The sequence below is a fragment of the Nyctibius grandis genome, chromosome 17, assembly GCF_013368605.1.
Source record: "Nyctibius grandis isolate bNycGra1 chromosome 17, bNycGra1.pri, whole genome shotgun sequence".
NCBI lineage: Eukaryota > Metazoa > Chordata > Aves > Nyctibiiformes > Nyctibiidae > Nyctibius > Nyctibius grandis.
Window position 1 is genome coordinate 1,783,704 of NC_090674.1, and position 27,604 is coordinate 1,811,307.

Sequence of the window (27,604 nt, forward strand, 5' to 3'; positions counted from 1 at the left end):
TCGGCTTCGCAGAACCTTGACTTTGAGTCACATCAAAAGAAAAAACATTAAAATCTGGCTGGCTGAGGAGCTCAGTGGTGGAAAGTTTTAAGCTCTCGCCTATGGAGAAACTGCCTGGAGCGCAGGTAGTCACTGCAGACGAAACACCTGAGTGCGCGCCTGGCCCTTACCGGGCGCTTGCCGGCAGGGAATATTAGTTTCCTTGGGCTGACACCTGGCTCACATCGAGTATTGTGCTGCCAGTTGGTTTAGTCACAGGAACAAGCACTTTCTCCAAGGTGATGGCAGCGGTGAGTCACGAACCAACGAAATAATATTTGCACATCTGTATTTGGGTGACTGGCTGGGGTGGCAGGACGGGAGCGGCGTTGGGGAGGAGGCTGGACTGGCTGGGAACTGACTTTTCTGGGTGATGGGACTTTCTTTTCCTGCCTGGTTTCAAGATCGTAACCTTTTAGGAGTAGGTGAGCTTTTGGGGTTGGTGGCTTGACTGTGAGTCCTTGGATCCGTGGCTGGTTTCTACCAGAGATGAATTTAATTTCTGATAGAAATTGAATTGAAGCCAGTCACTCATTCAAATTGAGTTGTGGTTTGAGGGGGAAGAGTGATCTAGTCACTTGGGATGGTCCAAGAGACACACAAACTTAATTTTCTTCTTAAATACCTTTTTCTGGAAAACATAAAAAACTTGGAGAAGAGGTTATCAGGTTTGTGTGTGACTAGAGAAGCATGAACCAGTGAGCACCAAGACTTACAAAGCCTGAAGATGATATGTATTTAAAGTACTCTGCAGCGTGGCAGGGAGACCATAATGTTATGACTCTGCGTGTTCCTCCATCTGCTGCCGAATACATGCAAAGCAGGGCTTGGAGAAGCAAAACCGAGATGGGGAATTACCCTCTCATGTAAGAACGAAAAACTTGATTAATCACGAGATTCCCCCACAGTTGCGTTGCGGCGTGTTCTTAAAGTCGAATCCAAACAAATCCTAAAATCAGTCGCACAAAACCGGGCTTGAGCAATTCCTCTGCAGAAAGCATTTAGTGTAGCCTGTCACCACCGGTATTTTTGAAGCAAATCTGCAGATTATGCTTTAAGCTGGAAGAAAAAAAATGCCCTGGAGATGGAATTCAGCGGCTCTGTGTCTAGCGTGTAGTAACGTGATCCGGCGCATCTGCGTAGGTTGGAGGATAAAGAATCACAGCGCATCGTACTTGGTACAACACAGCTGAACACGCAGAGGTTCTGCCCATTTTTTTAACCTCTTCAGGCTTCTATGAATAGTCATATTTATTCTCATCTGCTTGACGAGCGAGATTGATGTGATCTTGCCACGCATATTTATCTTCCCTAATCAATTCTGAGCCCATTAGCCAGTTTCAGCTGTACTTCAGGGCGAAGGGGTACTCGCAGCCTCAGAGATACGACGCTCCTTTGAGTTTCATGAAAACAAGCGGTTTTAATAGAGGAGAGAGACCTGATTAGTGGCCCCATGGAGAGAAAAGCTGCAGCGAGCGTGCAACCCTTATTAGACATTAAAGAATCCACATGGGAGAGAGGTGTTCCTGACCGTGGGAAAAGCTGCAGTGGGAACTGGCAGTTATTGGACGCTGGAGAATTCAACCTTGAGACGTGCATCCCGAAGAAATGAGTCTTCATTATTTCTGCTCACAAAGCCACTTTGATTTCTTTTTAATAAAGTATATACCAGTGAGCCCTGCTACGGCTGCGTGCGTGCTTCTCCTTAATTGTACAGGAGTGACAACTAGGAAAAGTTCCTTAATAACAGAGCTTCTGCCTCTCTTCTGGCTGGCCGAGGTGGCCGCGCGAACGAGAAACTCGTATCGTTCAGCTGCATTTACGCAGCTTTAACTCGGCAATTTTGCATTAAGCCCTTCATTACAGCTCGGTCGAGATCTGCCTCCTGACTGCAGCCTGCGGACGGTCTGATGCAATGCTGGCTTCGCCTGACGGTGCGGGCAGCGGATCTGGGTGAGGAGATGAAATGCAGCCCAGCTAGATGCTGCTGAGGTCAAGCTGAGGCTTTTTTTTTTTATTATTCATACAGCTTCACGTAACCCCAGCGCCCAAAGCACGGCTGCTTCTCCCCCTCTGTCGTCTTTGTCGGGCTGAAATGCTGCTAGGGCTCCTTTTGGATGTGTTCCGCGTTGTGGGGGTGTTGCAGTGGAACTGATCTCTGTCTTCATCAACGCGTGGATCTGTATTCAAGCTTCACCTGATGCGTACGCGCTAGACCAGCTTATCTGTGGCAAAATTTTTGGTCGTGGGGTGCTGCAGAAAAATTTTCTGCTGTGTTGACTACTGGAAGAAGTAGTTGCTACCAACAGCAGCAACCATGAGTAAACAGTTTAAAATATTCTGTTTCTTCCCTCTCTGGTGCTGCTACGTAATAATTTAATTTGTATATTAATACCTCAGCAGTATCCAAACGGTGACTTTGCAATAAAGACATTAATAAAATGTCTTAATTAGGGATCACTCTTACTTTGTCTCTTAAAATGGAGCATTCAGCTGAGCTGTAAGGCAAGAAGTGAGCACTTAGTCCGGTAGATAACTCAGTGCCGAAATATCTGACACATCCAGCCTGTTGCTTTTAAATAACACAGGTATCAGAAGTATCGGTGAATGTGCCTGTGCTGGCTTTTTAATTTCCTACTTTGTCATCTCTTGGGGAGGGATTATGAGCGTAGACAAAGCCCTGGCTGTTCTCAGCGCGTGGCAGGAACACGTGCTGTATCTCATTAGCAACACCCCTGTTTGTAGTCAGAGTTGGGAGATTTCCCTTTGAGAGCTGGTGGGGGCTGAAGGGAGCTGCAAAGTCCAAGAGTGGTCTGGGTTCAAGTAATTGGGGTGGCGGGGGAGAGTGAGGAGCATCATTTGAGGCGGTCTGACTGAGCTCCGTAACCCGGTCGATGGTTTCTGCTCCTGAATTTTGAGGTTTCCCTGAAGATCTTTATTGCTAGGAGGAGGGCTGCAGAGAATGCCCTGAAGAACGTTGTTTTTCTCCCCCCAAAGGTCACAGAGCCAATAAAGATTGCTGTAAACAGGTTTTAAAGCATCTCAGATTGCAATCTAGAAAATTATGGGAGCTCGGTAATTAGGGCATGTTTCTGAATCATTGCTGTCACAAGGTCTGTTCTCGGTATGGCTCCTTGTGATACGAGGAGCTTTTATTTTGCCTGGCTTTGGGGAGGTAAAGGTTTTCAAAGCCTTGCATCGTGGGGATTTATCGCTTGCTGATGAGCTTTCCTGCTTGTGAGCATCCAGAACACTATCACGGCCGCTCACGATGGCTTATCGTTATAGAAACAGCAATTTTGTGCTGAGAAAGGTAGAATTAGAGAGGCGTTTAATTTGTTTTATTTTTAGCTGTCTTTAACGCGATGTAGCGTTAAAGGAGAGCCAATAGCATACATTGAATCTCCTCTGGAGGCTGCTGGAAGTGCTCCATCCATTGCTGGCAGCCTTTGTGCTTGTACCCTCATCCCAGTGGGTTTTGTCACTTAAATCTATTTCTTCAGAAAATTGGGGGAAGATCAGGTGTTTGGAGGAGCGTTACAAAATGGTGCTGTTGGGCTTTTCAGAGGTGGGTGTGTGTGTAAGTACGTTAGATAAATATTAAGTGTTTTCACCTCAGTCCTGAATAACCAGTTTCCATTTTTCAAGCTATAACGGAAACGCGTGTGCGTTGACAGGAGGGATTTCTGATGTCCTGAGCATTCTGGTGTCCCAGCTCCGTGCAGAGCGTGGTCCGGTGCCCTTGGAGCGAAGGCTCCTGCCTTCAGCCCGCTCTGCATCAAGCCCTCGGTAATGAGACATCGCACCGAGTTGTTCATAGGAAATGCCACGCTTGGCCTCCCTTAAGCGCAGCTGCTGGCCAAGGCCGGCGGCCGCGTGTACGTTGCCATATTTGTCATTAAGCATTTGAGGTATCGTTTGACAAATTCTCTGGGGTTGAGTGACAGTCCTACAGAGACAAGCGATTGTGGCTTATCGGGTGACAGCTCCCCATGTTTGCTCGAGTTTTCCAGGACTATGGAATTCTTGTTGTTTTCTATAAAGATACATTTAAATTAACTGGTATTATTTTCATCCTGGCCCTATGCACACGCTTCTTCATGGTCTGTCTTTGGTTCTGCTCTCTGTTGTAGATCAGTTGCTGTGTTTATGATAAGACCCAAACCCAGTAATGCAGTCTGTGCCTTTTTGAGTATCTTTTGTTTAGATCCCTTTATTCTGCTGGATCTGTAAGCTCTCAAGTCTTCCTTCCAGGCGAGGCACGTGATGATATTGTTAGGTTTTGAGCTGATTCTCTGTGTTGCTGGAAGCAGAGTGTAATTCCAATTACAGTGCCTTATTCTTTGCAAATGCCTCTGTAAAGACCCAAGTCCTTCTGCATTGCTGGCCGAGGAGCTTTTACAGCGGTGAATATTTCACGCCGCTTTCGTTGGTGGTACAGCGGGGAGAGTCACTGTGCAGTTCACATTGTGAGTTGGTGATACTGGAAGCTGGCGCTTAACTGGGAGCAGGATTTCTTCAGGATGGCTGTCGCCACGGCTTGGTGTCCTGCTGCTGGTAAGACTGGGTTTTGCTGCTTTTCTGGCACGTTATTTTGTGTATTATATGGATGGGAAGTAGATGCGTGTACTGTTGTGGTGGGCCAAGTTCTTGGGCTGTGAAATGGATGTCTGTGATAGCAGAAAACCCCAGAACTGATGTTAATGGTGTTCAACAGACATCGGCAGCCTGGCTAGAAACCCCTACGGAGCTGGTGTTGGCTCCTTTAGGGCAGCTTTAGTATTTGCACATCTCACATTTCCCTGTCCCCGTGGCTGGAGCAGATCTGCTTTGTGCAGGGAGAAACGGAGGACTGGAGTAGCCCTTAGCAGGGGGTGTTGGACTGATTTGGAGTTATGAATAAAGAGGAGAGGCGCAGACATGTGGAGAAGTATTATTTCAGGTCACATTATTTTGTTATGAAATAACAACAAAGCAAGAGGAATGCGATTGGCCAAGAAAAGCTTCAAGCTGTGCGAGCGCTTTACCGAATAATGCAGGCTGGGGCTTGCCTGGGTTATATAATAAAGGAGGAGGAAGGAGTTCGAGCATGGCACGGAAAAATCATCCCTGCTTCTCAGATGGCTAAAGATATCTGGCTTTAGTCAGAGTGAATCCAAAAGACTCAGGTGTCCTGCTGGACCAGGACGTCTTGTCAAGCCACGCTCTGGATGAACGGTACAGAAACAAGCACAAAAAACTCCTGCGTTGTTTTTGGTCTTGCAGTGTGTCTCGCATTTAGTAGTATCTGGAGCGTAATGTTGTGCTGGCTTCTAAATAAAAATATGGTGAAGTTTTTGTAGGCCGGGACGTAGCTGACCTGCAGAAGTCTGCGGTAATGAGAATGGTTGGGTATAAAAGCTCTTCACAAGCTCGGGGGGAGCTCGGCAGGAGAAATAAGGAGGTAATATGATTTAAAGTGGGATTCAGTTCAAATTAAAAAAGTGAATCTCATTGATTTCGACCTCCTTTCTCCTCTAAAGACCCTAATCAGTTTATAAAATATTGCAGCTACATGGTAACATTTGCTAACTGAACATGTGCTGGCCGGCTTTCTCCTAGTCCCTCCTTTGTTTAAAGTGCTTTTGCTTGGGAATAGCAGAGACTGTGCAGAAAAATGAATGTTTGGAGTAAGCACCTGAGATGAAACTGGTTAATTAGAAAAGGGAAGGCGAGGGTGTTGAGGGTGCAGATACCCCTGTGCAGGGAAGGCTGTAGGGTGAGGGATGACTTTGGCTGTGTCTGGGTGACACGTCGCCCCTGGGGAGGAGGAACCAGCCCGGCCTTGCATTGGCGGAGGCTGCGTTTCCCAACCCGGCCGCGCTGTCTGCCGGTCCGGGAGGAAGAGCTGGGGAGGAGGAAGGGCTGGAGAGCAAGAGAAACATGCCGAGGAGCCGTGCCAAGAGCCCAAGAGACATTTCAGCTGCTTGATTATAGAGGTGCTTTGATCTACAGTGAATAAACCGATAGTGCTTAAATTATGAATTCTTTTTCTTTGTCTGAAAAGCTGGATTAGCGTGGCTTTGTTCGAGCAGTGATTATCGAGCAACTTTTTTTTTCTGAAAGGGCCGCTAGGTCTGTGTTTACGGCCGGGTGCTGCGATGGGGCTGTGCTGGTGGAGGGGCTCGGTGACATAACTGCTCTCGCACATCCTCGTCTCCTCTGCTTCTGGTTGAACTGTAAACCCCTCTGAAAACACGGCCTCGGCCGCCTTCGTTACAGCGTGGAGCTAATGATTAATCGGCGTGAGTTGCAGACGGGAAGAGGCACTAAAAAGCCTTGTTTTCGTTGGGGTCTGCGGAGTCGGAGCTGAGCGAACGAGCCTCTTTGTTTTCTGTCGGCTCTGCCAGCGCTTGTGACACGCAGCCTTCTCGGAAAAGGCTGGTGCGCAGGTAGAAAGATACGAGGCGGAGGTTGAGAGGAGCCGCTCTGCGAATGTTACCAAAGGTCACGGCGATGCCTCCCCTTGGCTTTTGTTCCCTCTTCCCAGCCCTCGGGCTCCGGACAAAGGTTGCTCCTCGGAGCGCGTTCGCCTCCATCTTGCTTTAACGTGCAATCCGTGTAACGAAACACGGCGTTATCGCCGCCTCTCCTCCCCTCGTCCTCCAGAAAGCATAGTTGGTTTTTTTTCTCCTTGTAACGTATTATTCCGCTGCAGCAAACCCGTCCGGTGATGCAGCACTGCAGATCTCCCCTCCTCTCCCCTCGATGCGGTCCTCCCTCCCGGCGGCATCTGCCAAGACGGGAGCAGCTCGGAGAGACGCCAACGGGTGGGGCTGGGTCGGATCACCAGACAGATTAATCTTCACGGTGGGGGACCGAAGGATGTGTGTGATCACAGGACCACGGTGGGGCACGGAAAATGCAAACCTTCCTCTCCCAGCAGCTGTCCTTGAATACTCAGGGCTCTCTCCTTCTTGGTTCTCTTTCATCCCCCTCCCCTTCTGCTCCCTTTCTCCTTCCCCCCCCCATCTGCCTCCCTCGCTTTCAGCAAAGACGATTGTCACAGATTATCCTCGGGGCTCGGCAAGGGTACGGTGCAGGACACCAAAGCGCAGCGTGTATTTATGTGTCTGGAGAACGGACGGATTAAAACGCGCCGTCTCTGAGTGGGGTGATTCAGGACCGTGGCTGCAGTAGAATACAGTAGTAGCCTCCCCCATCCATTTCTGATTTAGAAAAAGGAAAAAAAAACCTAAATAATTTTTAAATTAATGGCAACCAAAGTCCACTTTTCCCAATATAAAAATTAAGCTCTGGCTGCAAGAGTTGTGCGTTTGCTGGGTGATTCTGTTGGTACACGGGGAGCATATTATGTCGGTGTTCTGTATCTGTGCTTTCTGGGCAGCACCAACTTGAATATCTGAACATTTTAACACATTCTGGATCTTCTGCAGCAAAAGAAAAATAATTGAGGACTGTCTGTGCGTGTTAATAACACGTGCGTGTTATGATTTGGGAATGAGGAAATACAAGACTCGTGGTGGCTGCAGTCAGAGGGTCAATTGGGGTTATAGGGTTTTGAGTAGTGCTAAGATACTATTCCCCCCCTCCGCCAAAGAGGGTAGATGAGGTGTGGGGTTGTGTTGCCAGAAACTGAATGTGTAAACAGTGAGCAAAAGGGAAATACATGTTCTAACCAGTCACTTCTGTGACTACGTTATTTAGAAGAGAACCTCAATGGATATGGGAGTTAGAGCACTCTGTCCTATTACATCTTCCCTTTGCTGTCTATAGAGAACTGACACCAAAACGCACATTAAAGGGTGATGCTAACGATTACCTAATTATTTTTCATATTTTTTGTCATGTTCATTCATGGCATGAACATTTTTTTCAAATAGGCTCTTTCCTGTTTTCCTTCCCCCTTCTTCCTCTCTTGTTCTTTCTCTCTTTACATGTGCCCCATCCAATTAGGCCGTTTTTTTTTCCACACACAGATTTTATTAACTATATCCTCTGCTTTTCTGGTCTTTATAAATCTTGCCTTCGAGGCAAGATAACCATATCCAGCTTCAGAAGAGTGCAAACCTTGAGAAGTATCTTTCCTCCAGTACCGTTCACTATTATTTGCTCCTTACAGCTTTTAATTAGAACTAAAAATAACCAGTGCATCAGGTTGGTATCACAGGTTAGGAAACTCCTGAGAATTAAACATCACCGTGCTGTACCCACGAGTACGAAGGTGGCAAGCTCTGCTCTGGACAGCTCAGAGGCAAGGACGTGTCCGCAGATGTGACCTTGCCATTTTATGCTTAAAAAGGTGTTTTTTGACTTGAAAGATGCTCTTGTTTGCGCAGGTATTCCTTAATGGAGAGCACGCCGTATTCGGTGGAGTATAAACCATAGGAAAATGAGATTGAAATCCAAACCAGATGATACATAAAGTACAGTAGGTCAGGTTGGAGTGAGAAGGCAGCAGTCAGCGAGGCAGGTTTTCAAATCGTATTTAAGGATTAGTCATCCGATGCTGATGAAATTTTAAGGTGTATGGAAAGCCGTGCAGAAAGCGGAGTCAGATGGGTTCTGTTATGTGAGTTACATGAGCTTTTTCCTATGTGTGCAGCTGAAAACAGCTTTTCTTGTTTCAGATCTGTTTACATCTGTTCAGCATCGTGCTGCCTTTGTGAACAGAAAATCTTCTGCAATAATTCTTCGCAGAGTTTACGAAGATTAGTTTTGTATTTGTGTGCCCCTTTCCCATTTGTCAGTGCATTCCAAAATTCGCTTCTTGCCTCTTTTTGTCGTGGATTAACAACTGCAGTTAAAAGCCTTTACCTGCTCTGCTCAAAATCTCTTGGCTGAGAGAAATGAGCAACCCAAACACAACCTGCAGCTCGCGTCGCTGTGTTCGTGCTTCCCATTTTATCCTTTCTGCTACGAGTCGATGCAAGTTACTTAAAAACATTTTTACACCGTGTTTTCTTGTGTGCACAAACACGTTTGGTTTTATTTTTTTAAATCTACATATTTGCTCATCTGTAAGTGCCTGTGTTGCAATTACTTAACGTACATTAAGTAGGGTGACGTCACGTTCCCATCAGCCTTCCTTGGACCCACGACATGTAGGGTCGAACCCCAGCAGCACCCCGCTCCAGGGGCGCCTGTGTTGGCCACGCTGCAAAAACGTCCTGCGAGGGTGTTGTAAAGAAACGAGGAACGGCTGATGGAGCTGGGGGTGTTTAGCCTGGAGAAGAGGAGGCTCAGAGGTGACCTTAGTGCAGTCCACAACTACCTGAAGGGAGGTTGTAGCGCAGTGGGAGTCGGCCTCTTCTCCCAGGCAACCAGCGATAGGACAAGAGGACACAGCCTCAAGCTTCGCCAGGGGAGGTTCAGGTTGGACATTAGGAAGCATTTCTTCTCAGCAAGGGTCATTAGCCATTGGAAGGGGCTGCCCAGGGAGGTGGTGGAGTCACCATCTCTGGAGGGGTTTAAGAAAAGCCTGGACATGGCACTTAGTGCCCTGGTCTAGTTGCCATGGTGGTGTCAGGGCAACGGTTGGACTCGATGAGCCCAGAGGGCTCTTCCAACCTCATTGATTCTGGGATTCTGTGAGTTTGAGATCAGGAATGAGGATCAGCACGAAGGCTCCTGGGTTAGCGCTGGATGGATTAAATATAGATGGGAGTAGTGGAATTGCTGTGTCAAGGTCATTTTTTTCTGAAGAAAATTGTCGGGATGTCTTTATTTTTACTTGTTGTGACACGGTTTTGTTATAATTATGTCTTGCTTGTCAGATCAAAAATGAGAAGAGCTGCTCTAATTGCAAATACCTTTGAATTTCTTCGTCTGCTGTTGCTCGTGTTATAAAAAGAGCGATCTCAGGGTAGGCTAACCAAAAGGGAGGAGGTTTAAATCTAACAATAGAAAGTGGAAATGGCTTTTTCCCTCTGCTTGAAAACGTGTCTTCTGTGTGTTTGATTTTCCTGCCGTATGGGGAGGGCGAAGGGCTCGGAACTGATGCTGATTTTGCAGGAGACGATGTTATTAAATCCGGTCTTTTTCTACCAGCACTAATTTACGTGCTCTGCTTTGCTTTTCTTCCAGATATGGCCGTGTCGAAAGTGTCAAAATCCTCCCCAAGAGGGGGTCGGAAGGCGGAGTGGCAGCGTTTGTGGATTTTGTGGACATCAAAAGTGCGCAGAAGGCACACAACTCTGTCAACAAAATGGGAGATAGAGACCTACGGACGGATTATAATGAACCAGGAACCATTCCGAGTGCTGCTCGGGGATTGGATGATACAGTTTCCATAGCATCTCGTAGTAGAGAGGTTTCTGGGTTCAGAGGAGGTGGCGGGGGGCCCACTTACGGCCCCCCCCCATCGCTTCATGCACGGGAAGGACGTTATGAGCGGAGACTTGATGGGTAAGTTCCAAGGTTTCTCTAGGCAGGTATTTTGTATTTGATATGGTGAGAAACACAAACTCGTATCTAGGGCCCCCAGATGGATTTAAAATTTTGGGAATTATCTATGTTTCCTATTTTGGGTTGGAAACGGAAGTGATTTCTATCCCAGTGGCTGGTACCTGGTGGATCCATAGAGGATGTTTTCCGCAGCTGGTTGGATATCTACACTTGAAATAAGGTGGTTTTAAGATGGAAGATTTCCTTTGGCCAGCATCGATATTGGAGTTACTCTTTTCTAGAAGTAACGATTCCATTTCTTGGATAATATTAAGGCCTTGCTCGGATGTATCCCTGCTGCCAGCTGGAGCTATCTTACTCTACAACATGTGGCGAAGTTCTCTGTGGAGTATCTTCGGAATACTAGAACCCAAAATTCTGTGAAAGCTTGATGCCTAGTTCTCAGTTCTCACTGTCCGCAGTTGGTATGTTAATTGGATTGTCACCACAAAATTTCTAGTAGACTTTAATGATGCAGCCCCTTGGATTCTACGGACAACACTTAGCCATGGAAATAACGCTTGGATGGAGAAGACTGAAGGCAGCTTGTGATGGTTCCATTTTGGATCTACACCATTTCCAAGTTATTGGGATTATTCTTTCTGATGGGATTGGCAAAAAGAGATGATGGACATGACTAAATTTTGGAAATTATAGTGGTTTTTTTTTTTTAAAATGCTGGGATAAGAACTACTGCCTTGAATTTATTGGATGGTATACAGTCAAGACACCAGTAGCCATGGGGAGTGGATTACTATCTAGTCTCTTAAAAAGCTCTTTGCTACTCCACATTAAACATACTTTAGTTTTAAGGACGTGGCGCTAATACCAGTTTGTGGATACACCAGTGAAAACTGACTGGGCTGGATGGTTACAAAGGCGGCTAGAGGATGCCTGCTGGCCAGCAGCGCTGAGTGCCCTCGTGCATTGGGTCATCTTCTACCAGCTGCTTGATTCAGACATAGGGCTGGAAATTAAAATAATGGATCTATTTAAGTGCCTACTGTCTCAAGAAAGAAGGCTGGGGGTTTCAGAGTTATGGTTTCAGTCTGGGACTGCTTCCTTCCAGTGGATTTTTTTTTTTTTTTGTCTTGTCACTAAGATTTTTTATTTTTTATTTTTTTTTTCTTGTTGGTTCATCTAAAATATCATTTGACACCCTTGCCCATTAAGAAGGTGGATTACCCCTGTAAGAGGGGCCAAAATTGGGGAAGTTATGTTCACAATTCTCTCCCTAGATTTAATTGGGAATATAGGTCGTGTTTCCACACTTGGAAAAGGTTGGTATGTCCTGCCCTGTGTATATTAGCCCCTCTCCTAACCCAAGTCCAACCCTCTCTTTCCACTAACTCCAGTAGTACTTAGTACTAATAGATAAATCAAAAAAGCACTGTAGCCATTAGATTTTCAGCTCTGCTAGCTCCTCTGTCTGTCTTCTGTGTCCTTTTCATGGATAAGGACTTTGTTCTTTTATGTCAGCTGTGTAGCAGTAACCCTCTAGAACATACTGCTTTTTCTCTTACCTCATTAAATCAGCTTTCACTGATTAACACTTTGTAGGATGCTAAATGCAATCGTTTATAAAATTGTTGATCTTGGTCCTTCAAAAGGGGGGGAAAAAAAAAGAGATGTTTCTGTGTCAGATGCTGAAATATCTTTCAAAGTGCCATTGTTGCGAGCAAGAGATACTGAAAATAGAAAGGCAACAATGAATTTCAAGTGGATGTATCAGTTAATGACGTTCTGTTGCACTGCTTAGGTAGTTTCTTAAATATAATTTGAGAGAATGCAGGCAAAACATGAGCCAGCTCTGTAGAAGGCTTGAAAATGAGTTATAATTTAACAAGAGAGGATGAATATATTTAGAGGATTAAGAATCTAGTGGTTCATTGGAGAAGGAATGGAAGGAACTTCCTGAGATGCCAATGGAAAAAGATGCAAATCCCATTTTCAGTTTATAAAAGATCCCTGAAATATTTCTGCCGTTTTAAATAGAAGACAGACCCGTGCTGCAGGAGAGGAGGAGGAAGCACAAGGCAGAGCTGGGTTATTAGGATTCAGGGGATTGAAGTCACTAATAATTGATTCTGAAGGAAAAATTCGAGCGAGAAGGCTGAGAAAAAAAAAAGGTTGAAATGCCCTTCGTAAGATGGATAATTAAATTTTAAAAATTAACTTGGGCTACTCTGACATAGAGAGAATTTTGCAAGTATTTTTTAAACATTCAACATAATCATTCTTGATCTTTCATTTTGCAGATGTAACTTAGACGTACCGTCCTGGTGCTTGTCTAAATGAGACTAATGTTCATTTAACTCGTGTCTGTCAGTTTTACTATCTCTTTATTTGAGAGATCACACTAACTTTCTTAGAGCATAGAGCCCTTCTCGACTGACGTAGAAAATGCTGGAAATAATGAAACAAAACGGACCGTCGCTACTTGAAAGTAGTGTGCTGGTGAAGGTGTAAATTCTGTGATTGCAGGAGCAATAGCAGCCTCGACAAAAACCCCTCACAAATTTAATTTATACTCCTTGTGTAGGGTCTTAGTACCTTTTGCGGGCCTGCATCCTTGCAGTTTAAGCGTCCTGACGTTAATAATCAAGATGTTTCTTTAGCGTACGCAGCTTTGACGAGAATCGAGTGTAGCAGTTTGATAAAAGCAAAATTCCCTCTAAAAGGATGAAATATTTTAGAACAGCAATGAAAAAAAGCCTAAAAAAAATTTCTGACTCTTCTCTATGGGTTATGCTACCCCTTTTGAAAGCAGCTTCTTACCTCTGGGTCATGCTTTGCACGGAGGCTTTCATGGCTACAGCCCAATTTGCGATGCCATTTTTGCAGAAGGATAATTAGAAGAGCTCCAGTAATTACCAAATTCCAGAAAAATTTCTGAAGCTCTTAAGCAAAAATGGAGGGGGCGGAATTAAAGTTAATTGTGGTGTTCACAAACGTGGAAGTTTTCCTTGTTTACTGAATTTAAAGGAAAAAGAAAAAAAAAACAAATGCAGCTTAAATGAGGATTCTGCGCTGGAAATCAGTGTTTTTTCCTGTGCAGGCAAGATGCTGGTCATGAAAGCCCAATATTGTGATTAAAACAAAATGATTGCTCAGCTTTATTGTATGCAAATATAACTTTGGAGACGAGTTAAAATGTTTTTCAGTTTGTCAGTGTTTGCTTGATAGGTTATTGCTGTTTAGCGGAGAAGCAGTCGCAAAAATAAGTTCAGTGCTGACGTGAATGTTTGCATGATTTGCTTTTAGTTGTGTTTGCCCCTTTCTGATGAAGTATTTTTCCCCCCTTCCTAAATGCAGGGCTTCAGATAACAGGGAGCGTGCTTATGAACATAGTGCCTATGGACACCATGAGCGGGGGACGGGAGGATTTGATCGCACGAGACATTACGATCAGGATTACTATAGAGATCCTCGAGAGCGAACTTTACAACACGGGCTCTATTATACCTCTCGGAGTCGAAGTCCAAACCGTTTTGATGCTCACGACCCCCGTTACGAACCTAGGGCCCGGGAGCAGTTTACATTGCCCAGTGTGGTACACAGGGATATCTACAGGGATGAACTTACGCGGGAGGTACGAGGCAGAAGGCCGGAGAGGAATTACCAGCACAGCAGGAGTCGGTCGCCGCATTCGTCGCAGTCCAGGACGCAGTCCCCGCAGAGGCTGGCCAGCCAGGCGTCCAGACCCACCCGCTCCCCGAGCGGCAGCGGATCCAGGAGCAGATCTTCCAGCAGCGACTCCATCAGCAGCAGCAGCAGTACCAGCAGCGACAGGTAAGGTCGCGGCGCGTTCTTGCCCATCGCGGGGGCTTTGCGGGTCGTTTGCCGAGGCGTGGTGAGGAGTTGCGAGCCCGGGCTGTGAAAATAGAAGGTGTTTTGTGGCAAAGTGTTATTCATTGAGCTAGAAGTAAACCGGTGTGAAATGTAAAAAGACAGAGTTGGCACGAAACAGATCCGAGGGGAATGCTGTTGCTGTCGTTAATTATTTTCCGTGGTGGAGCTGTGCAGCATCCGTAAGGCACTAGCTGGGCAAAGTGGGATGTACAGACATGAGGGCTCGCTGCACCCCCGGCTGCTGCCTGCGTGCTGAGAGAATGGGGTGAATATTTTATTTGCTTAAGTGGGGGAATAAGCACGTTTGAAGGTCCAACTGCTTCTTACAGGCCACGTTTTAAAATACTTTGGGAAATTGTGAGTGTTATTACCCAGTTTCCTCTCATTCCCTGTTGCCACTGAAGTTTAAAAGGTTGTTCTGTTGCCTTTCTGTTCTTTTCCCCCTGTTGCCTCACAGCAAAAATTGTAGACCTGGAAAAATTTAACATAAAACCCAATCCAAGTAGGCATTTCCTAGTGATAAGCCCTTGGTTCTGTAACGGCCACAGTAATTCTGTATTTGTGTGGCTTTATAAACTATACATGTAGGTAAAAAGTAAGACTACTAGAGCTAATAATTGGATTTCTTTTAGTAATTCGAAAATTCATGTTGAAATGCCTCTCACGTATTTAGCTTTTTAAGAGTAAATTCACCCTAAGATTGGAAACCACGAAGCAGCCATCGCACCCGTAAGTGTTTTATGCTCTGTTCGGTGGAGAACTCTGCTCTTCAGAAGGGTTTCCAGAGCTGGAAATGTTTCCTTTGCGTACCAGTTCTTGGCCAAAACTGAAAATATTCATTAAGTAAATAAGTGTGTCAGTATAATAAATACTTAGTGTTCGATTATCACTGTGAATGGAATTTTACCACTGGTAACGCTCTCATCAAGGTAATTATTCTCATAAAGTCTTACCTGCTTGAACATGGGACCTTCTGGAAGGGTTAGATGGGCTGACGCTGGGGAAGGGGTGCAGAAGTGAAGATGAGGAAATCAGTTTCTCCTCTTCTGATTTCCCCACCCCGCTGATGCCTAAAGAACCATGCAAAGATTTATTTACTACTTTTAATTACTGTTTTTTCCTCCTGGATTTAGAAATCCAGGTCCTGTCGTGGCTGGAGAGCACGTGGAGAGAGAGGCACCTCTAGAATATTTGAGATGACTTTTAGGCTGCTTTAAAGGCTTGTTTGTTTATTTCTAACACCTCTCAGTGAGATCTTAACACTTCGATAAAGACAACCCTTTGTCAAAGGTTTTCACACTTATTACAGCTTAAAAAAGAGGTCTCCAAAAAAAAAAAAACACCCTAGAGAAGATGGATGGAAAGAGGAGGCCTGGTTACATTTAAAAACAAAATCCCAAGCAGGAAAAAAAAAATCTCTCTTCTGGTGCTCCTTTGGTCGTGGCAGAATGGCTAGAAGGGAGTCCAAGAAACTTCTAATATTTATAAAATGTCATCGTTGGGATGTCGAGACGGGATGAAATACTGCTCTGAATTTGAGAGGACTAAATATGATCCCACTGGAACAACGTTTTAAGATATAATCAGAAGATAAGCAGCGTCTGCTGTGCTTTAGCATTTCATTTTCTTGGCAGTTTCTAGTTGTAGTCATGGAAAACTAGATGATGCTCTGGGAAGAAAGGGGACTAAACATTTATATTCTTATTAATACAGTAAATTCAAATTCACTAGAGCAAGTAATGGAACTGGGTGGATAGTATGTGTCATTTTGAAGGATCAGAAAGGAGATTTACATGTTTCTAAATAATGAGTTAGATATTAATAAACATTTTAACCATATCTTTACTTTGTAAAGCAAAAGCCCACCTGGCCTTGAAGTCTTTTGAAGCACAAGTGGACTTTTTTATTTGATTTTTAACACACTTTGAATTTAGCCATGTAAATATGTGAGCCCCTCGTACCCCCTTTTTACTGGTGAGGTGCTCCCACTTGCTCCCAGTATATTCAGGTTTCACATACTCAGACCAGGCAGAAATTTATTTTCATCTCCATACCCTGGGTAGTAAATTCTGGCTGTGTCATCCCCGGATTGCTTTACCAAATTCCCTATCTGTTTGTGATTTCTAGAGTGGGATTTATCTGGAATAACTAAGGACGGTTTGTTATTATCTGAGAAAGAATTATTTTGCCGTTTCCGTAGTATTTCTCAGGGGGTTTAGCAAACTGGAGATCCTCTTGGGGCTTTATTCTCAGTGGAAATGGCCAAGTTTGTGACGCTGTGAAATTATTAAGGTCTTTATGACACCGAATTCTTCTGAAATTTTGTGTCTTGAAGAGCTTTGTCACTCGAGTCTCGTTGTGTCTGTGTCAATGGGCAGGGTGGAAAAGGCAGAACGAGTTGCGTTTCCTTGGAGAGGTGGGTCTCTTACTCATGCTCCTGACAATGTCTGGGGACAAACGCTGGAGCCTGTGGACACTCGTGGGTGTTAAACACTTGGGAGAATTTTTGTGTGTGGCACTGTCCTTCGGGTGCTGGGAAAAACGAGCAGAAAAGTGGTGAAGGAGAAGTTTGGGCTTCGTTCCTTGGGGTTTTCAAAGAGCTGTGTGAAGTAAATACGACTTTCGTTAAAGGGAGATGATTTTCCTGGACAGTGATGTGAGGAAAGATGCTCTGCAGGTTGGTTTTAAAACAAACAAACAAACCAACCCACCACCAATCTGAAAAAAGCCTTTATTTCATAAAGGTTCAGGGTTTGTTGTGTTGGATCTCAGCTAAGCTTCGCTTTAAATGTGTATTTGGAGGCATTTCGTGTGTCAGCGATAAGTTTTGCTGCAGCGACGTCCTGAACCACGCGGCACTGAGCAGTGGGACGTTTTGCTCCTAAAAGCTGGGTATGTGGCAAAGTACCTTGTTGAGGTGGGATTTAAACTTATTTACAGAATCTTGGCGCCAGTGGTTGATTTCCTACAGGTGATGAACACCGCACGTGTACATGTGTGTAAATTTACACATAAGTGACCCGAGATTTCCTTTTGCCTTCTTGTTTAATTTATTTTTAAAGAGTGTTTTTTTCGGTTGTCTGATGCCGAGGATGCTGGAGGATTTACTAATGAGAGGAATAATTTCCTATAGCTTGGAATGTAAAATAGATCTTGCTCTTGAATTAAAAAAGCAACTTCAGCTTAGGCGCAAAGTGACTTTATTTTCACAGGGTTTGGGAGAGTGTCATCGTTCCTGTAGTGCTGGGCTGAAGCGACAGAAGCTGCACATACAGAAGTCTGAAAATGGATTTTTTTTCAGTAATTGTGATAGCTACAGTTAAAAGTTCTAAAGACAAGTGGGCAAGGCTTTTGTAATTAGAGATTGTTTTTTAATTTTAGATTTCTCTGTGATTAAATTCATTCTGGAGCAGTGAGTTGCAGTTGGAAAGGAATACATATGTGTTATTTTATGTGTCTTAATATTTAATTAAACTGATGAAAAATACTGCCAAGAGAATTTTAAGCATGGGAAAAACAGGCTCCCTGAACCCTCCCATGGAGGCTGCAGTGTGTTTTGTTTTCTTGGGGACTTTCTTTGCCTGTTTAAACAACTGAAGTGAAAGTAGAAAAAAAGTGAATTTAGTTTCATTATATAATGCAAACCTTTCCCTCCCATTGTCTTCATCTCCTCTTTTCCGCTTAGTTTGTCTGCCAGCAAGCGATGAATCACTGACTTAGAATGGGATTTAGGGTTTTTGAGTGGGTTGAGAGATGCTGCTGCTGGGCACAGCTGAAAAATGGGGAAGAATGAGGGTAAATGTAGCTGTTCAGTCTTTATTTAAGAATCTGTGAGATGGCCTTTGCTGCTGTTAAATAATTCCACATAGATTTTGCACTGTAGAGATCACTTGAATATTTTTAATCTCTTCTGGTAGGATGACAGGGCTGAGCACGCTCCTATTTGTATGGGAAAAAGAATTAGGCCAAGTTTAAAAAACAAATGCATGGAGTAGGAAGCGTCTTCCTCACTTACCACAAAGGCAACAGTAAATCCTGTCAGAGTCAGGTGAAACACCTAATCTTTACCTTTTGTTCACGTAAAGCCATGTGCTGCTTTGATGTTCTCGAAAGGAAAATTAAACAATCCAACTCAATTTTCTCAGGTTTTTGGTACCAACTGTCGGGCATTTTCACTTTGTTCTTCCTTGTGTTTCTGTTCACGTCAGCCTGCGCTGCTTCTCATCTAAATATAACCTAGACCATTCTCTTCAACATGATTTTTTTTACCCTTGGGAGTGTATCAAGTTTCTTGAAATTGAGCACAGGGAGGAGATTTTCAGGTAGCTTTGAAGACAGAGGGGATATTTTTGTGCTGAAGAGATTAAAATACAGAAAGCAAACCTTTATACCCTCCCTTCTCGAAAAACACTGCCTGTACGTGCACGCACACGCATGTTTACACACAAATAGATCCTCCTGTGGAAAAAACAAATTAAAATATTTAATCTATGGCCCGGGATCTAAGATCTCTTGGCAGCTGGCGAGCAAATGGTGTCTGCGTCCCCTTGGGACGGGGACCGGCGACAGCCCATCCGTCACCTCGTCCCTCCCGCCCGAGCCGCTGACAGAGCGGCTGGGGGAGGGCGCCAGCCCGCATTACCTCATCCTATACTCTGGAGTAATCTATTAAAAATGTGCGTTGCATAAGAGATTTTTATCTCGCTCTGAAAAAAAAAAAAAAAAAAAAAAATATCCTTCGCTTTGGGTCGCCTCATCGCCGCTGTAATGGCGGCACGGTAGGGGGGCACCGGGAGGGAGAGGGCGGCCGGGGCGGCGGGGCCGCCTCTCCCGCGGGGGTTTCGGCCAAAAGCGGGTGGTTTCCTCGCCGCGGTGCCGGTGTGGAGCGGGGAAGGGGGACGCGCAGCCCCGGGCCGGCGGCCGCCTCAGCGAGCAGGGCGGGGGGAGCGGCTTGTTTGTGCCGGAGAACCGGTCTGAGCCGGCGGGAGCCGGCCGGGCCCGCCGCCGCGCCGCCCTCAGGGCGGGGCCGCCCCGCGGACCCGGCGGGGAAAAACACCGCCGCTGTCACAAAAACCTTTATTTTATTAAAAAAGAAACCCAACCCCTAACGCTGGGGCGGCTTTCGCTCTCGCGGGGAGGTTTTTTCTCACACAGCGCAGGAAAAGCACCGCGGTTATGGGGTGAAACAGCAGCGCCTGTGTAAGAGCGAGGTCTGAGGGAGGGAGCCAGGCTCTCCGTCTAAATATTTTAAATTTTACATTACTTTTTATTTTTGAAACCTGCCCTGAAACCTTTTGAAACCACACCTATGCTCTGCCCACTCTAGAAATCAGCACCGGTTTCCCCACCGGACCAATGAGCCCCAAAAATCCCCCAAAAGGGGTGACTTTGGAGCCTGCCGCACCGCCACTGCCGTGATATAAAGCAGGTAGGATGCAGTTGTGAAATAAAATAGGAATTTCAACATAGCTACCCCTTCTGGGAGAACCCACCCCCCATCTTTCAGATAAATACAAGTAAAATACTTTAAAACATTCTTGCCAAGTCAAGTGGCTTTTTTATTTTATACATAGTTTACTTTTCATGAGCTGCCCAAAAAAGTGTGGACATTTTGTTGCAATTAATACCCCCCCCCCCCATCCCCCGCAGTACTCCCAATAATAGTTGATAATTGCTGGCTCTAAATGACAAAGCAATTAAGCCTCTTCCTAAATTTGCAGAAGTAGGTGTTTATCTAAAATCTGGTCTGTCAGTCTTTGTTTCTGTAGCAGGACCCAGAAGCTTAACTGCTGCTGCTGCTTTTTTAAAGCGCGTTTGATTTCTTGGCCTCTGCAGGCACAGAAAGATTTCTGTCTTTCTCCAAATTAATTTTAGGAAGGGAGTCTTAAAAACACATCGTTTTGGGGGTGGGTGCAAATGGAAAGGGGTCCTAGAAAAATCCCTCTGTTTTATTGCTATAACTATTTTGATTGTCTCAAATTATTGTTTTGTATTCTGTTAAGTATTTTTTTTTAATGCTGTAAAGGCTTCTTGCAATTATATCAGAGTCTGTTATCAACTATGAGGATTTCTGGCAGCTAAATCCAGACCCTCCTGTGAACTTGCCTTATCCTCTGCTGGGGGAGGAAGACCTGCCACGTTTTAAAAAATAACATTTCTAAGTTATCTGTGGCCAGCTGCAGGAGCTGGTATCTGGTGTGAGGTTTGGCAATTTCAGGTCTTCCTAACCTCCTTTTTTAGGAATGGGGGGAAAAAACCAAGCTGTATGGAAGGCATTTGCTCCCACCAGTGTTGGGGGAGGCATCGTCCTCCTGGGTTTTGCGTTGGGCTGTTCGTTAAGCCCATGGGAGCTGCTAAAAATTGATTTGCTCAAGGAAGGTCTTGTGCTGTTGGTGGATTGGGTTTGACTTTGGGTTTGTGCACGCCCGTATTAACAAAATGGTCACTTCTAATTGCGTTTTTAAGGCTTTGATTTCTTTCCAAGTATTTTGCTTAATCATCTTGAGTAGGCTGAGGGAAGGAAAGAATTAGCTGAGGTCAGGGAAGTTGAAGCTGCCCGTGTTACTTCTCAGAAGCCAGGCTTAGTCTGAGGGATCCCGAAGGCAGGAAGAAATCCGCCTCCTGTTCTCTTCCTGCTGTACGCCGAAAGAGCAAAGGGAAACCAAACCCCGAAAAAGCCAAACAAAACAGGGAAACCGTGTGGTGCCATAGTCTGTGTGGGGTGCCTGCCTTGGCGTGAACGGGCCAGATTCCCCTTTCTTGGAGAGAAATACAACTCGGCTGTGAATCGTTGCTAAAAGAGATGAGAGGGATCGTAGTCTAGAAGTGCCTGCTTGTCTTCACCTGATGATGAAGGGAGTCTGGACAGCTCGGATGGAAACACATACATTACAGGCACCAAAAGGTGGGGGAGAGGATTCCCGTCATAAAGACCTTGGGAATAATGGGCAGTTTAATAATTTCTAATGAATATTCACATGGAGAGATGAATAGCAAGAGCGGAAGGCTGTGTTGAACGCTTCCTGAAAAAATACCAGTCGCTGCCATGATCAAAGGAAAAACCCAGCCGCCGCCTGCGTTCAGTCATACATGTTTCCATTAAAGCATAGACAGAGTGTCCCTTCGTATCTTAAAGCTTGGACTTGCAAATACAGTGATTTGGGGTTTTTTCCCCCAAGAGGACGTTTCTGGCTCTGCTGGAGGCGTGGATGCGGGCACTGTAATACCTTTGGGAGGAGAATGTTCCCCTTAAAACCTAAGGGTTGAGGTAACAGCTATCTGTAAGGTGTATTTGTGAGACCTGGGCATTAACCTTAAAAACAACTTTATGTAGAACATGCTGTGCTTAAACTAAGGTCACAGGGATGTGAATTAATGATAAATAAACCTTATTGGGGAAAAAAGGCTATCATCCCTCAATCTTTGCCCACTGAATTAACCGTGTCACTGATGCACTTATATTTGCCCTTAACATCCAAGCATCAAGCGTAGTCTGTCCGCGACGGTCGCAAGTGCTGAAGCCACTAATGATGGCATCAAGGTTTTAAGGGTGAAAGCTTCTTAACGAGTGATTAGATCTCCCTCTCCAGATCAGTACGGTCAGCCGGTAATGCCTCTCAGAGAAGAAGAGACAGCACGTTTACGAGTGGAAAATCACAGGCGTGGAGACGAGTGAGAGCTTCGAAGTTGTATAGAGGAGAAACGACTTATACGTGCCAGGACGTAGTCCTAATTTTCTAAAATCTTTAAGGGAAGCAAAAGCTGAGTTTTCAAGAGGAGGAAGAGAGAAACGTGGGTTTCAGAAACAAAACATCCCGTCTCCTTCCAACCAGGAGTCCTCTCTCCTGTTTGGAGAAGTGAAACGTGGAGCCTTTCCAGTACTTCTCTTTGAAAAATGTCTGGGGTTCAGTGTGCAGTTGCTTTATTTAGTTGAAAGCGATGATTTTGGCTAGAAGATACTCAGAAATGTAGGATGTGGCAGCAAAAGGAGCTTCTGGAGAATCCTTTCAACGAGAGGGAAGTGGTTTTCAGGGCCGTCTCCTCATTCCTTCCACAGATGCTCAGAAATCTTCATCGTTTTTATACCTGGGCACAAACCTCATCAAACCCTTTAGAAATCAGGAGAGAAATTAAGACACATCTCCAGCAGGATCCTGGCAATAAGGGCATTCACGTGTTTTATTCTCTTTCATCCGTTTGAGGGTAGAAAGCTTTTCTAGTGCGATAATGTGTGAAAGAAAGGCACTATTCTCCTCCTGAAAGCCAATTCCCAAGAATGAGCAGCGCCGGGTCCCCACGGACAAATGGTGCCGGGCTGGGCTGATGGAGAGATGCAAAGTGCCCTACTTACTCCAGCTGCTACAGGTTTGACCTCCTTGTATCATCTGACACCTCCTTCGGTAAGAGGTTGTTGCAAGATTTCAAACCCTCAAATTATGTCAGATTTACACAGTCGCTTTGAAGTTAGTCCCTCCCTTCAATGTTTGTTTACTGCCTGGTGTATGTCCTGTTGTCTGGATTGTGAAGGATGAATAGTCACAGAAAGGAAGCTATCGGGTTAGTACAAATTTTCTATTCCTCTTTGCTTTCTAAAGGCGTGTGGAGCTGTGTTTATCCCTGTTTCAGAGTCCGGGAGTACTCCGAGGACATCCTGCGCTGGTCGAGGCTTTGCTGGGTAAACGCTGGCGTGTAAGTTTGCTGGCTGTTTGTTTGTTTGGTTTGAGGCAGAGGGAAGTCAGGAATGGCTTGTTGTGTTTCTCCAACAAATAGATGCTATCTAACACTTATTTCAGAAGGAGTTTATGTTGGTTTGGCTTTTTAGTATGCAGTTTCCCTGTAACTTTTAGAAATCACGTGTGAAAAAGGGAAGAGGCTTAATTAATATTGTATGTGTGGCTTGCAGACGGTGCCTCGCTGTGCTGCTACGGTTTGGAGGTTTTAAAGTCTGCTCTCTGTGAGCACTAAATCCCGTAAGGGAAGCACGCAGGTGGGGCACGTAGGCTTTGTGTGTGGGAATTCCTTGGAGGACTTTTCTTCTGTCCCATAATCTCCAGTGTACCAGCTGAATTGCCTCACGCTGCTCCTCCTTTCCCAGCCCTGGTAACTATGTGCTGCCGCTGCCACGTGCTGTGGAGGCCAGGGATGTAAAGGCAGGTGAGCCGGGGAGTTGCAAGCACATAAAGCATTTTTCTTTTGCATTTTTCCCTACTTTTCCATTTTTGCCACAAATATCTAAGCCCTCACCCTTGCTTTCCAACCCCTACTTAGTGTGATGGAAGTGTCCCAGGATTTTTTAGGAAGGGGGGGTCCTTGGACTTCTGACCATGCAGGGGTTTAATCACTGAATCTTAACAAATACTGCTGAATTAAGTTACAATAGGGTGCTTTTTCAGAAGTTACTCTTAAGAGACAAACACAACAACCGCTCTGTCATATGATACTGGTTTTTGTGTGTTTTTTTTTAATTTCTAAGGCTGGTGTTACTCTACGTAGTTGCTTGACAAATGTAGAGACAAGTTTTCCCCACCAACATGATACAGATTCACTAGGCTGTGGCATTTTACCTGTTTCATATAAAGATTGTCTTTTTTACTTCATTTTCATGACTTAAGTGTTTTCTACCCATATGAAATGGCACAGAAAGTTCTACTTTTAGTTGTATTTTTATTTGCATGTGGGCAGAAAATGAAGTCATTCCCAAATATAGTCCTAGCCAAGAGATCCATCTGTTCTCTGCATTTTTAAATGGCAAATTAATCCTTAACATACAACTCATCAAATGTCTTCTCTTTTATAATGTGTGCCGCCCGAGATCACAGAAATGACATTTTTTTTCCCAGGCCTTCCATTTTAAATAGTCCATTACGCAAGAATAACAGCTACCGTTCTGGTTTGACAGAGTGTGCATCGTCCAGTTGCTGTAGCTGGTCTAGAAAAGGGTATTTAAAAAAAAACCCTCCAAAATTATTCTTCCCTTCATCTCTTTGGCATGTCTTAAAAGGCTGTAGAAGGTGTAAGGCAATAGAAATCCTGTTTGAAAAACACCCTTAATAAAGATACTTATTTCTGATGGAGAACTAGGGTCGCTTTGTCTGGTTTCTTTTAGATTTCCCTCTTTGGACAACGGTGACCAGTTTTAGAACTACTAAACTTCCAGGGTGTTATCTGCTGTAAATGGAATTTCTATATTAAGCTTTGCGTGTTCCCAGTTTTACTTAAGAGGCATTGTTTATCAGCTGTGTGCCTTGGCACGTCTTTCCTTGCAGCTCCCATCCAAAGAACAATCCTCGTTGTTTATGACAGAGGACGCACCGTTTCAAACCCGCTCCGAATCGGGGAATTTCAACAAATGGCATTTTGTGTAAGGCTAAAAAAAAAAACCAGTGCCTTGAAGAGGGAGGCGATGATCTCACCCGCCTTTTGGCAGGGCAGAGCACAGGGGTAGGGGCTCGCTGCCCGCGCAGGCAGGGAGAACGGCCCCGGGGAGCAGAAGGTAAGGAGCGGCCGAGGGTGGAGTCGCTGGGCACGTGTGGGGCCAGATGGCAGACAAGTGAGAGCTGCCAGGGATGTAGGGCATAAAAACAGTGCCAGGGTCGGGTTTTTTTTTAAGGCAAGGTGTGATGCTTTTCTAAAACACGAAGACAGAATTAATTCTACGGGTCTGTTTGTCGTGATCTACCAGCAGCTTTATGTTAAAAAAGCATTTATAGCTCTGCAAGGCTGAAATAAGCTGGAGGTGAATCAGAGCTGGTGCTTTTTTGGGTTTAGCGTAGGTATGAAAAAGGCTTTTCTTCTGAAAAACGTCCAGTGCTCAACACGATGTCAGTACAGTTAAGGCCGAATGCTTTTAAAGTTGTATTAAGAAGCGTTTATTCCCAGGAAGTCATTTGACAGTGCTTTTAAGGCAAAAGAAGTTGCTTTTTACTCCTCAAGTGAACATGTAGTAACATACTTGGACGCAGTAGTGGTTGCATTTTAAATGGCATTTCACTCTCCTGGCTTATAGACAGTGCTCAGAGTAGGGTTTTGTTGGTTTTTTTTTTTTTTAAGATGCTTAGTAGATCCCTCCGTGAAAGCAGTGCAGTTGTTGAGGAAACAGCCTTGAAATGTTGCTTTCTGGGTATTTTGAAAAGATTGGGCCTCCCGCGAGCCAGGAGATCAAGTTCCTCAGCCTGCTCCCTCGGTGATTCATTGCATGACCTTGGGCAAAGCCCTTGGCCTCTCCTTACCTTATTTTTCCATCTGCAATGCAGGGATGTTAAGACATACCTACCTCCCGTGAGTCTTGAACTAAAACGTTGGGTTTTTTTTTTTAAAAAGATTTCATATGCTCTGAGGTGATAGTTGCACAATATTAATTTAGATCGTCTGCAGATAGCTGGCAAAAGCTGTTTACTTTAACAGTATTACACTGATTTTGGCCAAAGGGTTGAAAGCAATTTCTCTTCTAGACCGAACAAGCTGCCTCCGCCGTAGCGGTGAACTCTGCCCCGCCGTTTTCTTTCAAAAGCCGCTGCGATCGCCGGCTTATTGGTACCGGCAGCCTTCTGCAGGCAGGTCCCGGCAGCGCTTGAAATAATTTGGTTGAAGCCTGGCACGGTCGAAGGAGGTGGGAGTCTGGGGTGGCCACAGCAGGACTTCTCACAGGGGCTGGTTCTTGACCCGTAGCTTCCCTTGATGAAGGTAATGTTAAAAAATAGAGGCTCTTTGGGCTCGCACGTTCTCACACCCACCCTCTTTCTTCCCTCTTTGCATCGGTGGAAGTTTAATTGTGGGAAAGCTACGCCGAAGAGCTGGCTTTGTACTTCACCCTCAAGGCCTCGATGACTTTAATCTTTCCCAGCACCGAGCTCAGTCACTGTGGCTGTTTGCTGAGAAAGCATTTCCTCCGGCTTCCCAGAGTTTCCTTTCTGAGCCTGAGCGGTCCCACCGTTCCCCGGGAGCACCCCTGTTCCGAAGAGGCGGTGGCTGGGGGGCAGACACCTCCAGCTGCTCCCAAGTTCAACACCAAACCCATCCACGGCCGAGCTAACAGCCAGCGCGGGGAGCAGAGGGCTTGAGTAGCATCTTCCCAGCAGTAGTAAGCTGTTGTGGTTGCTGAGTCGGCTGTTTGCTACGTAGATAGGCTGATGTGTTTGTAACCAAGACTTTTTTTTATTTCCCAGGTTAATGTTTTTTATTCTTGGCTGTACGAAGTCCAAGCCTGAGGACAGAGGGACGTAGGTCAAGGAGCGAGGTGTTAACACCGACTGTGGGTTGGGCACAGTCTCCATCAGCCAGACAGGGATTAATATAAACATATGTATTTTTAGCAATGGTAATGGATTATTTAGTTGCAGGGAAGAATTAAAAGGAGCCCGTGGCTGTCTTGAAAGTCTCGGAGCATGTGGCTCCAGGGGAGGGGGTGGTTCTGGGGGTGGGAGTAGTCCTCCGTCCTTCTGAGCAACGTCTTCATCTTTTCCATGATTCATTTCATCAAAGTTCGGGTGTTAGACATCATGATAAAATTACTGAAGGAAATATATTAATATGGACTGACACAGAAATTCAAATGGGATGTTAATAAGCCAGTTGCTTTGACTGGGTTAAATATATAGTAAATATTACCTGGAGACTGTATCTCAAGAAACTTATTGGTCAAAGACAGAAAAAAAATACTGCAAACAGCCGGTGTTATTTGACCAGCTGAAAGACAGCGAGTTGTCGTGGTTGTGTTGCTTTCCCAGGGCCTTTAAACATCATTTAATTTCATTTCTTTCGATTTAGGATTCCAGCCCAGCAGGAGATTTCTTAAGTCTCCTCTCTGGGTGTGGTAAGACAGAAGTTGTGAAGGGAAAGAGGATGCCCCCATTCCACTTGTCTGCACTATTTAATGATCTTTTCTTCAGAGCAGTAAATGCTATTTTTTTATTTGTTGTGTGTTTTTTGCGACTGTTTCCCACTTACACGCAGTCGGTCTTTTTTTTTCCCCCTTGGTGGATTGTTTTATCGTAGCTGTGTGTTGTTAAATACTTCTGAGGCTGCGTGTGTGACATGTACAAACCAAAGTTCCTTGGGTGGCGAGTTCTCAGCGGCTTGAAAGGCTGCCAAGAACGTCACGCAATCGCGTCCCGGCGTGCTTTGCACCACGAACTCCAAAGGTGCTCGAGGCCGGGGTGATGGGCACGGGGTAATTACACTGAGAGAATATTAGGTGTAGCTCTCTGCTCCCCGGCTCGCTTTCTCCACCCTTTCACGCCGAGCAGCCGGAGTCTGCTTATATACTTAT

The 27,604-nt window shown here is 45.2% G+C and overlaps 1 protein-coding gene across 16 annotated transcripts in view; it reads left to right on the forward strand.

The window, feature by feature from the left end:
* SPEN (spen family transcriptional repressor) overlaps positions 1 to 27,604 on the forward strand; it is a 77,649-nt gene that overhangs the window by 19,617 nt on the left and 30,428 nt on the right. For all 16 annotated transcript variants that reach the window (XM_068414530.1, XM_068414525.1, XM_068414535.1 and 13 more), the window contains 2 exons: positions 10,126 to 10,446; positions 13,801 to 14,277. In XM_068414530.1, coding sequence (XP_068270631.1) covers positions 10,126 to 10,446; positions 13,801 to 14,277 — 798 coding nt within the window. The remainder of the gene's footprint in view (positions 1 to 10,125; positions 10,447 to 13,800; positions 14,278 to 27,604) is intronic.